General features: G+C 34.2%; 1 protein-coding gene across 5 annotated transcripts in view; it reads right to left on the bottom strand.

Annotated features, from left to right (window-relative positions):
- The window catches only part of PLEKHA1 (pleckstrin homology domain containing A1), a 44,201-nt gene that overhangs the window by 17,645 nt on the left and 12,372 nt on the right, over window positions 1-14,184 (bottom strand). For 4 of the 5 annotated variants that reach the window (XM_088132143.1, XM_088132142.1, XM_088132144.1 and 1 more), the window contains exons 4-8: window positions 10,755-10,800; window positions 10,001-10,098; window positions 8,363-8,494; window positions 7,291-7,431; window positions 5,987-6,055 (exon numbers count right to left, since the gene is read on the bottom strand). In XM_088132143.1, the coding sequence (XP_087988269.1) occupies window positions 5,987-6,055; window positions 7,291-7,431; window positions 8,363-8,494; window positions 10,001-10,098; window positions 10,755-10,800 (486 nt within the window). The remainder of the gene's footprint in view (window positions 1-5,986; window positions 6,056-7,290; window positions 7,432-8,362; window positions 8,495-10,000; window positions 10,099-10,754; window positions 10,801-14,184) is intronic. The other variant, XM_088132145.1, reaches the window with a different exon arrangement.

Below are 14,184 nucleotides of genomic sequence, written 5' to 3'. Positions count from 1 at the left end.
TAGAAAAATTATTCACAAAATAAAAGCTATATGGACAAAATGATAAAAGCATACACATTTTCTAGGTGAGTTTGGTTAACAAAAATAACCCAGATACTTCCACTTCTATTCCATGCTGACTAGAAAGAAGGAGCCCAGAAAGAATCCAATTAGCAAGTTAATATCTTAATAAAAAGAGATTGAACAGTTCATTTATTTTGGTATTGCATAATCAACATTCTGTAAGAACAATACAGGTAATCCTTGTTTAGTGACCGTAATTGGGACCAGCAACTGAGTTGTTAAGTGAAGCAGTCACTAAGTAAAAAGTCATGTGACCACAACCATGCTTACGATTTTACTTCAGCTTTCCTTTGCTTTACAGCGCCAGAAAGATACGACCCCAAACAACCGGATGAGCCCAAATGGTAAGGAAGTTTCCAGAACTCGACTCACAAGGAAACCAGATAAATGGGCAAATCTTATAGCCCTTTTTCTCCACTCCCGACCTTTGGAATGGTCATCCCGGCGCTGGGATAATTGGCAAGAAGAAAATTAATGTTTGTATTTACATTCATTGGAGAGGAAGAGATTACAAGAGAGCAACCAGGCACACAATGGGGAATACACATTGAAAGGAATGTGCTAGCACCAGCTGCTTGCCTAGTGCGCTGGCTGCTGTGAGCCACAAGCCAATTAGGAGGCAAACAGAAGCCTTTAGTGTGAAAACTGATTAGGATCTTGTCAATTTCTGGCAGCAACTGAATGAATGGGGAATGTTCTAATCAACTAATTAAGATCACAGAAATGAGCTCCTTAATTTGCGATTAGCACTTTTCAGGGATGTGCTGCACTCTGGAGGAAAGCAGCTCAGGAAGAGATTGTTTAGGCAATTTCTCCACTCTGAGGGGAAAAGGGGGGGGGAGCAGGCCAGGCACAGGATAACACGGACTAATTGACTAAAATGGCAAACAAGTGACTGAGAGAAAGACACTGAGAAAGTCGCACATGCGGACATCAGTTGTAAATTTACTTTTTCATTAGCTGTGTGAATGGCTTAGCCAACTGGGAATGGCTGCTGTCTGAGGCAGTCACTACATGAGGACTATCTGTATCATGGTTACCACATTCTGTTACAATATGTCCCATCTATAGTCTTCTTTCTTCTTTCTCTATCACTTTATACAAAATATAGGAAAGTTTTATTGGGATTTACTTATATTCACCAAAATTAGATGTCTGCTAATGAAATTATAAGTGAAAATTTCACTTATATTAAAAGACCATTTAAAATGATCTTGTTATAGTGTGCACAATTATTAAAACATATTATAGCACTGAAATATACTAAAACAATATCCATGGAGCTTGTTGTTGAATACAATAATCTAATTCAGCCATAATACTAAAGTTTATCACCATTTGCATGAGTACTTGCATGCCTCCTTTCATTTCAAGAATCTTTCATTTCCTTCTTTATTATGTACAAAACTGAAATGTAACTAAGCAGAACTAAGGTTTAAAGCAGGAGTGGAGACCTGCTACTGACTTGTAGCTGTAAACAGCCACAGCCAACAATGAGGAATGCTAGGAACATCATTTCAGATGCATCTTCAAGATCAGTAGTTTCCCACTTTCTCTACACTGAAAGAGACTAGGAACATAAACCTTTTCTATATAAAACAAACAATGTTATAATTTACCTGGCTTGAGGAGTGATTTACACATATAGTTTCTGTCTCTTCCCAGCCACACAGAGAAGAGGGGAATTCATGAACTTAATAATAGTTTAAGGCCATACAATTAAATCCTATTGGTCTCTTTAAGGTAACAGGGCAATCTATAACTTTAAAGCACAAGTATTATTTAAAAGTTCATGCATTATAAAATATTAATATTGTGATTTTTGGAGAGACACTGTTCTGCCTAACAAGTACAGCTTTCAGAAAGTTCTAAGCACATAATTTTCAAATGTGCCAAACTGAGAATTGCAACCTGTATGCAAACCCTGATGGATGCCTTAGATAGACTCCCTAAACCAAAGTCTCAGTCCCTTTACACAATTTCTTTCTAACATTCCATGTGTTGGAAAGGGGGGGGGGGGGAAAGGGTGAACACACTCTTCAGTCAGGCTCGACTCCATGGACTTCATCAACATGTTTTCTTGACAACATTACAGAAGTAGCAGCCTTTTTTCAGGGTGGTTGTTAGGATTTCTGGTATTTTTCTCATCCAAGCAGGACTTACCCTCCTTAGCTTTCCAGCTCAGACAAGTTCAGCCAGGCCCACCTGCTGAAATCCTGGACCCACCCAGCTACATGGTGTCACCATATTATCTCCCAGCCCTAAGCAACCTCTCTTCAAAATTTGCAGTCAGAGTTTGCCCTGATGTATTCTAGAGCAACATAAGTTTATATTCCTAAACAGAATAAAAATGAGTTTAGTTTGTGATAGGTATATTTGAATTACAGCAGTAAATTATTTTACATGCTCACTCTGAAAATATATAAATGAAAGCATTTGCTTGGTGGTTTAAATTAGCAAGGGCAGGATACAAAGAGAAATAATTTAAAAAGAACACAATTCAAATTGCTGTTGCCACTGCTGTTGGTTACCCATGCACAACCAACATAGTCTAGCCAAATACCACTCCATTTCTTTCTATAGTGGGGATGAAAATCATGAAAATTAGCCATATTTAATTTATAATCATGCTTGGTGATGAATGGAAATATGGATTTGATGCATATTAATGTATACAGGTTCCTCTATAATAATTCTTGGGTAAGCAATAAGGATTTCAGCATTTCTGAAAAAATTGGAGTGCTATAGCCAACAATAGAGCAATAGATGTGAATATATTTGAAAACATTCTAAATTATGATAGAATAAAAGAGTGCATAAATGTATTACATTTTACATTGTTTTCTTTCAAGTAATATGGTGCATGAGATGCATATTGATTTTTCTCTCAAACCAGCAAACTATCATCTTTCATGAATTTTTTTTGTGGTTGCTGAAAGGAAAACAAATGCACAGTTACATTTCACAGTTAACTTCAAATGAAGTTAGCAATGGTAAAAGCTTTGAACCTCTTTTATATTTCAACAGCATACATATTCATCTGTTCCTTCAAATTATTAACTGCTAAGGATGTGAAAATTACAATTTCATTTACAGAAAGAGTAAGTAGTAATATTTTTTTTTTAATCACAATACTTCACTCTGATCAAGAACCTGCTTATCTGTAGGAGGAATTTGAGTTGAGCTTCAGTGTAAGATCTTCAGAAAGGAATGCTTCATAGTTTTGTTAGTTATCAAAAATTGTATGCAACCTGACACTTTTGAACAATTTCTTTCACTGCAATTCTATATACTGTACTTTCTTGGGAATAAGCCTTTGGAGGATTATTTCCAAGTAGACTTATCTTAACAATTATTATTAATGATAATTATTCATTCTGTAGCCTATAGATAGATAAGTTTTCACCTACAGTGTAGTAGGGCAAGAACTAATCAACTGTGATACATATCACTTAATTTTAATAGTTTTTTCATACATCCTGTTTAAACAATAAAGAACACTTAAGAGCTATTGGCAGCTCTGAATTTAGTGCCTCTGTGACAAGATTCAAGGTGTCAGCCCTTTGTGGTAGTCCAGACAGGAAACCAAAACCATGAGTACTAATACTACTTTTATTGTAAGGCTCTTACAAGAAAACAGAATCTTGAAAGTCTGAAGCAGTTTGTTCCCCCTTGCCTTTATTTTCCAGACAACTAGAAGGGTTCCTTCTGTGACACTTTCTCCCCCCACCCCTGCATTCCTGCTGTGGGCTGAGATACCTCTTATGAAACCGATGTCTAAGCTGCAGCTCTTCCTCCTGTCTCCCAAGGTTATTCTCACATCCCATAATACAAGGTGACCAAGAAATCACTTTAAAATAATTGCCATTCATTCTTGAATTATTTATAATTTATTAAATATGTTCATTTAATTTATTTTTCTAAAATAATAATTTGGTTAATGCACAGCAACCTAAAATAAACCTATAAGCTATATACCTGTCAAATAAGTTTTTTAAACTCATTCTATGTAAATAGAGAACAAATTAAAATGTTATCATTAACTTATTTCTTTCAATAGTGAGTGTACATATACTTTTATCATATTTGCAGGTCTTTTCCCCATGGCAAAGGCATGCAAACTTCCTTGTATGTTCCCATCTATATCCTACCATTTCTGGCATATTATAGCATAAAAAAGGCTTCTAATTCTCATGAGCTTATAATCAGTAAGATAACTCACATATGGTCAAGAAACTTAATAAAACAAGTCATAATTCCCAGCATACAACTTAAAGCAATCTGAAAGCTGGGAGCCATTCCTTGCAGCTTTGCTGAGCAACCTTTCAGTGGTAAAGGGTCATTAAAAAAAAATGAAGCTAAGCACCTCTATGGAATGGGCAGTAAAATCAATAAAGAGGGTAACAATAGCATTTTCAAGGAAAGTTCAATGTTGGAAGCATGTTTAGTGTATTTAATTTAAATAAAATTTTACAGACTTTTAAAACTGTTTTCTCAAAGAACAGTGCAAAATTACAACTCTATTTATAGACTACACATGGCCAAAATTCAGTGGTGCAATTCCAGGAGCTGTAAGAATAAGGCTTGAGGGAAGAGTAGGACAGTCCATGGTTTGCCCACTCTGCCCCTACTATCTTCAGCAGAAAGCGTTAGCAAGCTTGTGCAGATGGGCTACCCATATGACAACAAAACATTCCCATGATAAGGCCAGAATTACATTTTACTAAAATGGAATAGTCCATCTATTCTGGAGTTGGATCCCTTGCTATATTCACAGGTGTACCCCTGCTGAAGCACAAATGTCAACTCTGATGTATTAATGCATAAAGACAAAAGATAGGGAAACACTTCAAGGAATCAGCTGTAATACCCTCACAATAGAAGCAGACACACACAAATTGATCCACCTTGATAATATGGTGTTGGGCATTCTCTTACCAATGGTGGATGAGACACAATCTGAATCATGAAACCCCCTTTCTGAGATGCTCCTTAATTATTAACCAACTTAAGACAGTCTTCCACCTTGAGATGACAAAATGAAGGTTGAAATATGTTCCCCCTTGACAGAAAGGAAAGGTCAGTTTATAAGATTACTGAATCAGAGCTCCAACCCTGCTGAAAAACTATTACATTAACACACACCTATGGACCCCTGCGTTGTTTGGGAAACAGGCAGCAACTGTCTGGTTCAGAGAAGAAGCATTAGAAAGAAAATGAAAAGATCTCTGCCCTAAAAGGCTAAAGGATAAATCGGGTTCTAAAATGAAAGTAATCCAGTTGTTGAAATTTCTGCAACCTAATCACTTTCTCTTTTAATACATTTTCCTGACTTTATTTTCTCAAGGTCTCGCGTTCTGTGTTTTAATTCTCCACTGTCATTAGGCAGGGATGGAACCCCTCAAATAATGAGGAGTACCTGTATAACGCAATTCTAAAAATTGGCATTATGTTCAAACCAGCTTGGATAGGTAAAAGAACTGTGTCTTAATCAAAACTTTCATTCTTAATTCAGAATAAGATCAGTGTGCATAACAATAGAAAAATAAGAAACTGCATACATTCTCTATGTATTAATTCATGTTTCTCCTATAGTCTATCTTAGAAATGAATTATTCACTACTAAAGACCTATTCAGAGCAATAGGGAATGTATGGAAAGTGATTACCCTATTATTAATTCCACATTAAAACTGTCAGCAGTCTTATTATATTGAAATTCTAACCATTGCTCCATTCGCTATACATTAAAATGTCCATCAACTAATGACAGTGGATACAAAGAGAATTATGTTCTAAATTCCATTTCTAAAGACTGAAATTCCCATCAAAATAATGGAAGCAAAACAATTATGCATTAATACATAACAAAAATATTTGTTCTGAAGTTTTGCTTAATCAAAAACATATAAATGGATACCTACCAGTTCTGATTTAAAGTAGCCAATTGTGTTTTCATCCAGCTGGAAATACCTTCTTTTCCAGTTCTTCATCTATGTATACAAACAAAATTTTAATAATGTATCTCGAATATATTTTAAAGAATCACATATTTTTTGTTTATTCATAGGGGTTTTAGGCTTTCTATCAAGACTACATGTTGCTTTCTCATCTTGATATTCTGTGCATTCCTTAAATCAGAAACATATTTTTTCTGATTCAACATGCTTATTGTGTGAACTCAGAAAAATTCATGGTTCTTTTAAGGAGCAACTAACAGGTAGAGTGAGGATGTCCCCATTGGGCTCAAATATTGCATAACTCTATGGTATTCATTAGATGAAAATGGTTCTGAATGGGGAGGGAAAAGCTGATTGTACAATATACAAGTGAAACAACTAGAAAAAGGACAAAAAAAATCATTCTTCAGTCCAGGTGTGATTGCAAGGGTCTTCCATGACTTCCCCTCCCCCACAAGAGGAAAAAAACAAAAAAAACAAATAGTTTGCTGAATCAACACCCAGAATTCTCCAGCCAGCATGGCCATTGCTAAGAACTCTAGGAGTTGAATGCCACAGAGTTCCCAAGGTTGGGAAACACTGCACCAATCAGTTCAGAGTTCAGACAGGGAAATTTGTCTCCAAATTCAGTAACAGAGATATGCAGCAATTGGTCATCTGCAGCAGCTGTTGCTAGTACTTTCAAGTACTTTCTTGGACACCAACTGGGTATCAAGTAGAAGTCAAACTGAGGACCACTTTACATTACTGTCAAAATTCTTAACATGGCAAAGTTTTCATACAGTGGTTATGCTATATTATACACAGTAATTCATAATGCATACTGCTGTTCACTATGTGGCTCCACATTTGAATAGTGAGTGATAATATGCTGAGAATATGTACTAAAAATTCATACAGATTTAATTTCAAGTGGCCTGTGGATGATTATATTTTTACATCTAGTACATATTACAATAAGCAGCCTTGTATGTAAAATAATTGTTGATCATATGTCTGAAGAAATAAAATATAACTTGAATTAATGCAGCAATACCTGAAACAAAATCTTGAGATGAATTAAAAAAAAAAACCTAACTGCACATAAACAATTCAGTTAAGGTAATTTTAAGAATCTTCCTTCAAGAACATTTTTTAAAACACATGTAGCTAATATTCTCTTGACTTTGTTTTTGGGAAATCTGTTCTGCATGGTTAAAAAATCCCCTTGCATTATATATTGTATAATACAGATTTTATTAACCTCAAAATATACTTTAACTGCTTACCACAGCTCCTTGTTTAACACAGTAGCCAGCTTTGATAACAGCATTGTCTGGAGGATACTTAGCACTAAAGTATGGAAGATGGCTTTGGGACCGTTTCAAGTAGTTTTTATCAGTTTCACTACATTCATTTCTCTCTTCTTTCTAGAAAAAAGTAAACAAGATAATTTAGAGGCCAGGTCTGAAGTTTACTATTAATTAGTAAAAAAATAAAAAATGTTGTTTTTTGCTTCCAAATTTAAAAAGAATCAGATTTTTCAGCTATGATACTAGTTATTTTCACCCATGTTTCACATCAAATAAATGGTATAAAAGTTTATTTTCACTAGATAAATAGATATTAAAAAGCAAACCAAACATTTTACAGATACTGGAGATAAAATTGTTTTTTTCTGGTATTACATCCTTGGTAATAATACCCAAATACAGAGATGAACTATTTCATGTTCCTTGGAGGCATCATCAAAAATTTCAATAGACAAACAAGCTCCAAAAACTACTTTTTTAATTTTAACTTATCCCATAAGTAGATGAGCCTATTACCTCGATTCCACAGAATCCAAGGAAATAATACAGCTACAATCAAAGAAAGTGATGTGCAACCACATTGACTATGGCAGTGTTTCTCAACCCTGGCAACTTGAAGATGTGTGGACTTCAACTCCCAGAATTCCTCAGCCAGCATAGAATTTTGGGAGTTGAAGTCCACACATCTTCAGGTTGCCAAGGTTGAGAAACACTGGACTAGGGTATGTGAAGAACATGCTCCATTCAGTCAGCTTCCTCCTTTTACCACAGGCAACATGTTATAAAGTTGAAGGAGGAGTTGAGAAATATGGGCAAACTAAAACTTTCCATTTAAAATGTACTTCTATTTGTTTCTTCTAATATGAAAATTAAGAGGCATCTCAACTACTACAAAATTCTGGCAATGAGATATCGAGATCATTTTTTTTCCCCTTTAGGTTCAAATTTTTTGCAAATCCACTATCCCTACACATCAATAGGAAGGACAACATGCCAATAAAATATCTATTTTCTGTATCTTGGAAGTGATATAAAATGCTATTATTACCTGAGTGGGAGTGATTATAGGAACACCACCAACAATTTCTGTTCTGTAAGACATTTGTTTTTTTATTCCCACATTTTCAGAATGACGCAATGCATTATCAGTATGAGACAATGAGTCAGCCTGCTTTGGTACCTGAAAATAGAACATTATAAAGATATTGAACTGAAATGTATCTTCCAATTCAGAGTCACTCAGAATTTAACTATTCTAGTCTATTTTTAATTATTCACCAGTAAGAGAAATGAGGCAAAAGTGCTTATCATTTCCTATATCCCTTTTGAATCTCTTTCTTAAGACCGTGGTTAAATTATCTACTTTCCTATCCTTACACAAGCTATATATTTAGTTAAATATTTTATGGTTTCCCGTGTGGTTCTTTAATAACCTAGCTAAGTGTCATTCAATCCTGAAGAACTCTTAGATCTTCATCTATCGATTTTTAGGATTTCATTCTTTTACCAGAATGAGACAGATTTTCAGATTGCACTACTAAAAAAAGTACTGCAGAAACAGTAGTGTAGAAAGTAGTGTAGTATATTCATCTATCAGTTACTAAAATCAATACTGATGCAATAAATTCATTCACATTCTCTTAAAATCATTGTTTCATGAAGTTTCTATTATTCTTTCTTTTTAAACTGATCAACAACAAATGTTAAGTTTTTTTTAGAAATTCTAACAAATAAAACCACACCTACTTCACATAGAGCTTAAAATGTTCTAATTTCATTGTGTGGGGTATATATGCAGCTGTTGCTGCATATGATATCAAGATGCTTTCAAACAAAACAGAAGATTCCTTTGCAGCAACAGGCACAATAAAAAAGCATAATTTCTCTCCCAAAGGATGTTTAGTTGGATTACCTGAAAGAACTTTCAATCAAAACTATTTTCACTTGATTGATGAAATATTTTCTTTTCTAAAATGCTGAACAAATCTTGCTAAGATTGATGACTCTGTCATATTTACCAGGTAGTTTTCAAGTAACATTTGCTTTCATATAGCTCTGATTTGCAGGTTCACATGATAACAGAAGTGCAGAATTCCCATGACTTACTGAGATCCTAGCATGGTGACTAATACATAAAAGAGTCCATCAAATGTATAATTTTCCTAACCCAGGGATCTCAACATGCTATCTTAATGAATTCCCCCAATCCTACTTCTTGACTGCCAGAACTCTGTCCTACTCTACTTTTTAATTGTGTTATTTTCTCCAATCCAATGGAATGTCAGCAGGGTAACTCCAATTAATTCTGTCAGCAGGATAACTCTCCAGAAACAAAACAGAATGAGACTAAATTTCGGAATACTGTCAGAGAGAATTCTAAAAGCCGAGTTTTGCTTGTAAATATACTCCACTGCTCATAAAAAGTAAACTAGGTTTGATAATGAGTATTTGGAGGGTAAAGTAAATAGCAGCTTTTTGCAAATGGGCAAGCTGCCATGGCAGCCATTTTCTTTGAGTGCCCATGACATGCCCTCAAAATGTCAAGTTCTGGTCCAAAGAGTTGGGGACCCTAATATTAATCTGCTAAAATAATATAAACTTGAAATACAAATGAGGGTTCTTATATTTGTCCCATTATAATGAGACCCTAAGCAGAATAACCCTAGGATTCAAAAACATTGCTTACTGTGATTTTGGTAGCTTTGTTCAGGACATTTACCCATTCAACTAAGTCTTGCTGATCATTGGCTTGTAAAAAGTATTTCCTCATTCCTGCATTCATGACTGTTGGAGAAAAAAATTATACAGCTAGATAAAATTTTATATATCTCTGTGTGTATGAAAACTAAAGACATTGTCACTTTCTTTGTCTAGACATTGTACAAAACTCAAATGCAGGGAACGATAACTTTTGACATTAGTACACATACCGCAAATTCATGAATGGAGATATAGAGTAGATCTGTTTTCTTTAGATTTTTTTTTCTCCATTGATGCCTACTGGGAGCCTAATATACAGTTTATTAAAATGATTGCCAAACTGTACTTTAGGAATTGATTTTTTTCAAAAACTGAAAAGATAAACCCCAGAAGGCAAGCCAAAAAACATGTTATAACTTAAACAGAATTCAAAGACAAAGCTTGTAAAACATAAAGATTTTAAGTTGTTAATTCTTATATATTCCATTGGCAACTGCCATTTATTATTAGGGGATCAGCAGACTTATTCTTTTCAATATTTAATCTATACATATATATAATTATTAATAATGTAATTTTATTTTTTAAAACATGTCCTCTTTATATTAGAAAGGAAACATGGAATATAAATGAACTGGTACTCAAAAACATCTATGCCTTAAAATGAAAAAGCAAAACAAAATTGTTTCACTTTTCAAAAATCATTTATGTCATAAATTTAAAGCCTTTTTAAAACTTACCAAAACAGAATTCTGCCTTTGGCCTCAGCTTAGTTGCATCACTTACCTAACAAAATGAAAATGCTGGGATTATATGGGGTAGCATGTATAAATATTACATATTTCAATATAGGTTTACTGATGTAGATAAACAAAGCACACTGCTGTGCATATGGATCTATGAAATGAAGCAGTGAACTGATACAAGAACAGCATTTTTTTATTTTTAAGTGTTCCACAACATTCTGCCACAAATCCATTCTTCCTGAAAAGTTAACTTATACAAAGGCTTAGTTTTCAGACAGCAATCCAGCCTGTATGTAAATAAATTTCCTACTGAAAATCTGTCATGTTCAACTTCCTTCTGTGTACCTAATGTAACCTCTGAACTCCTGGCTGTTGCTGAACTGTAAGTCACAGCATTCCTTGCAGCTGGACATACTAAATGGGACTACTGGGAGTTATGGTTCAGTTATGTCTGAAAGGTCCAAGAGCATCCCTATTAGCTATTCAGAGCCCTGGAGAAACATGCACTGTGAATAAAGTACTCTAAACCTATAATAAAGCACATCTCACTCTTTCACTGAACTAGCACAGAGCAATACTATCTTTTTCAATTTTCCATGATCTCATTCATTAAACTCCAGAATTATAACTGCCCTTTCATGTCATCTCATTTTTCCTGTGAATTGTTATTTTCATTTGCTGAGCACTTACATGATAGGTCACCCTACCTCTTCTGTGCAATGGAAGGAGCATAAATAATATGCTATGCCTGTTTATTTATTTAAAAGATTTGTATGGCCATCCATCTTAAAACAGAACTCTGTCTTCTGAATCTTTTTGCAACTTATTCCTTCCTCCATCTGAAGCTAAAAATATAATGCAGAGTTGTGCCAATTCCTCCCTACTTTTTCTGACCTATCTCATATTCATTATGAGATTACTATTTATCACATTCCTTTAATAAAAATCTAGTTTTCTGAAAAGTCTGTCATGTCCATGTCTACATGAGACATGTCTCATGTCCATGAGTATTTTACAAGGACACTCCTCTGTCAACTCAAAATTATCCTAAGGTTATCCATGTTTGAGTCCTATGCACTGTGATTGTGATTATTTAATTTAATCGCTTCCGTACTGATATCTGCCTCATTCTTGCTCACATTGCAAAGGAGGTTTTCCTATCCACTCTCATACTATTGGTCTAAATTCATGTTTCAAATGTATTTATTCCCTGAACACAAAGAAGCAAGATTCCAACATACAAAAAGACATAAATTCTGAATAAACATGGTAATAGAATTGTGCAATCACTGCCTATGAGAATAACATTCTCATAGAAAATTATAGGAAGAGGTTGGAATTTAATTACCTACAGTACCACCTATTAGCAAACACATAGCTGGGAGTCCATGAATCAGAATCATAGTTTAAAAGTAAAATATAATCAACTTATAATCATATTAATTTCAAACAATAATTATGAATATCCTTAGTTATATACAGTAACTGGGAAACAATTTACTCCTCCTGGCAAGCACGGGAAGGAGAAACACTCAAGCTTGAGGTCTTGCTTTAACACTCTCTTTTTATCTAATACTAAATCACAACTCAGCACTATATGCAAAAGTCAGTGTAAGACTATGAAATATCTATATCCATATATTGACTCACACATTCTAGTTAATGGACACATTTTTATTTTATCACAAATTTGTTCAGTGAAATAGAGGTGAAAGTACCTTAGTTTAACTTCTTGATAAAGCTGGAAAAATAACAAGAGCTGAACAGAAATTACTGACATAATAATGAGGAGGGTTTATTATCTGACTTTACTATATAAGCTTTATTTAACTGACTTTACTATATAAGCTTTATTTAACTGACTTTACTATATAAGCTGTATTTAACATGGATGAATAAAAAAGCTTGAAATACAGATTTCCATATAATTTAACTAGTAGCAGAAAAAGTATATATTCAATTAATCCAGAGTACACCTCAGCATGCACAACAAATGCTACATTAATGGCCAATAAAATTAGCCATATGTATATCTTTAATATTCTATTTCATGCTAGAAAAGAATGTCTCCTTCAAAAATGTCTCAAGAATGTGTTTTTGTTGTATCAGAACTCCTTAGAGCTATTGTCTCTGAAGGTTCTGAACTTTCAGATTTTCAAAATGGATTTGGAAAAAATGAAATGACTTTCAACTCTTTCAAATATAATGCTCACAGACTATGGAAGTTTTGAAATGTTGATCAGTTGTACTGATACAGAACCTTGAAAAATCTGAAGCAAATGAGAAGTCAACTTGTATAAAATACTTGCTGACATGTTTTGAGAATGATGGTGTTTCTTTACCAAATACTTATTCTAAAACATCTGTAAGTGGTTTTCTACAGTTGCATGAAAACTTTTAGGAACTCTGGCCAATATTTATTTGTTTGTTTATAATTTAAATTTCCAGGGACACCTACTCATCAGTGATTCTGCACAGCTTACAAGAATTAAAGATAGAAACAATGTATTAAAAGCACTGATAAAAATATACTGGGGAGAAAAAAATCATAGCTATTTTTACATCATAAATTCCATCCACAACAGTTCATCTTACTCCATCTTAGCCCAGGGTATGGGGAAAGAGGCAGGTCTTTAAGGGTTGGGGTTGTGAGGAACAATGAACCCCTAAAAAAACAAACACTGACACTGTCTATACAGTACATAGTTAAACCTGACATTTTGAAAATCTGAATGCATATGTATTATACAGTTGTTTACACATTCAAAATAAGAAAAACATGAATATGGATGCAGATGTTTGGAAACCTTTTCAACTGAATCAGCACTACTTTCTCCTTCTCCTTCTTTACTGTAAAGTTGTTAATGAGGCCCTAAAACATAATTGCCATATTAGGCCTACAGTACAGTTCTACAACTACTCTGACCCTTCTAATTTGTTAGGTTGTGACTGCTATTCTGTCTCCTTTCAACAACCATGGGCTCCTCTAAACAGCTATCTGAACATCTGAATTTGAAGACAACTGATTCTTATAAAACATTTTTACATTTTGAAATGTTTCCAGCTAATAATCTCAACTGTGAGAAACATGGTTAAGAAATGGAAGTTACATGGAATTGCTGTAGTCCAGGCAAGATCTGAGGGACAAATAAACATCTCTGCTAGTGCTGCCCCCAGACTGGTCAGATATGCAAAACAGAAACTGCAGATTTCCATATAAACCACCTGCTGAAAAGTTTAACTAATTCTGGAGTAGTTCTCCAGAGTAGAACAATTGCATCAGAGACTTCTCATAAGGTAAAACTTTTTCTCTAAGCCTCACAAAAGTCAATGCCTAAAATATTCAGAAGTGTGAAACATTCTGGGGGAAAATGTTTGTTTTGGAACAACTGAAAACTGTACTTTTTAGCAACAACACAAGCTA

The sequence above is a fragment of the Python bivittatus genome, unplaced genomic scaffold, assembly GCF_059951505.1.
Source record: "Python bivittatus isolate LINGU-HERP-01145 unplaced genomic scaffold, Pbiv_v1 ctg000980_np1212, whole genome shotgun sequence".
Lineage (NCBI taxonomy): Eukaryota > Metazoa > Chordata > Lepidosauria > Squamata > Pythonidae > Python > Python bivittatus.
Note: the sequence above shows the minus strand (reverse complement) of the source record. Positions and strands in the feature narration are given on the sequence as shown.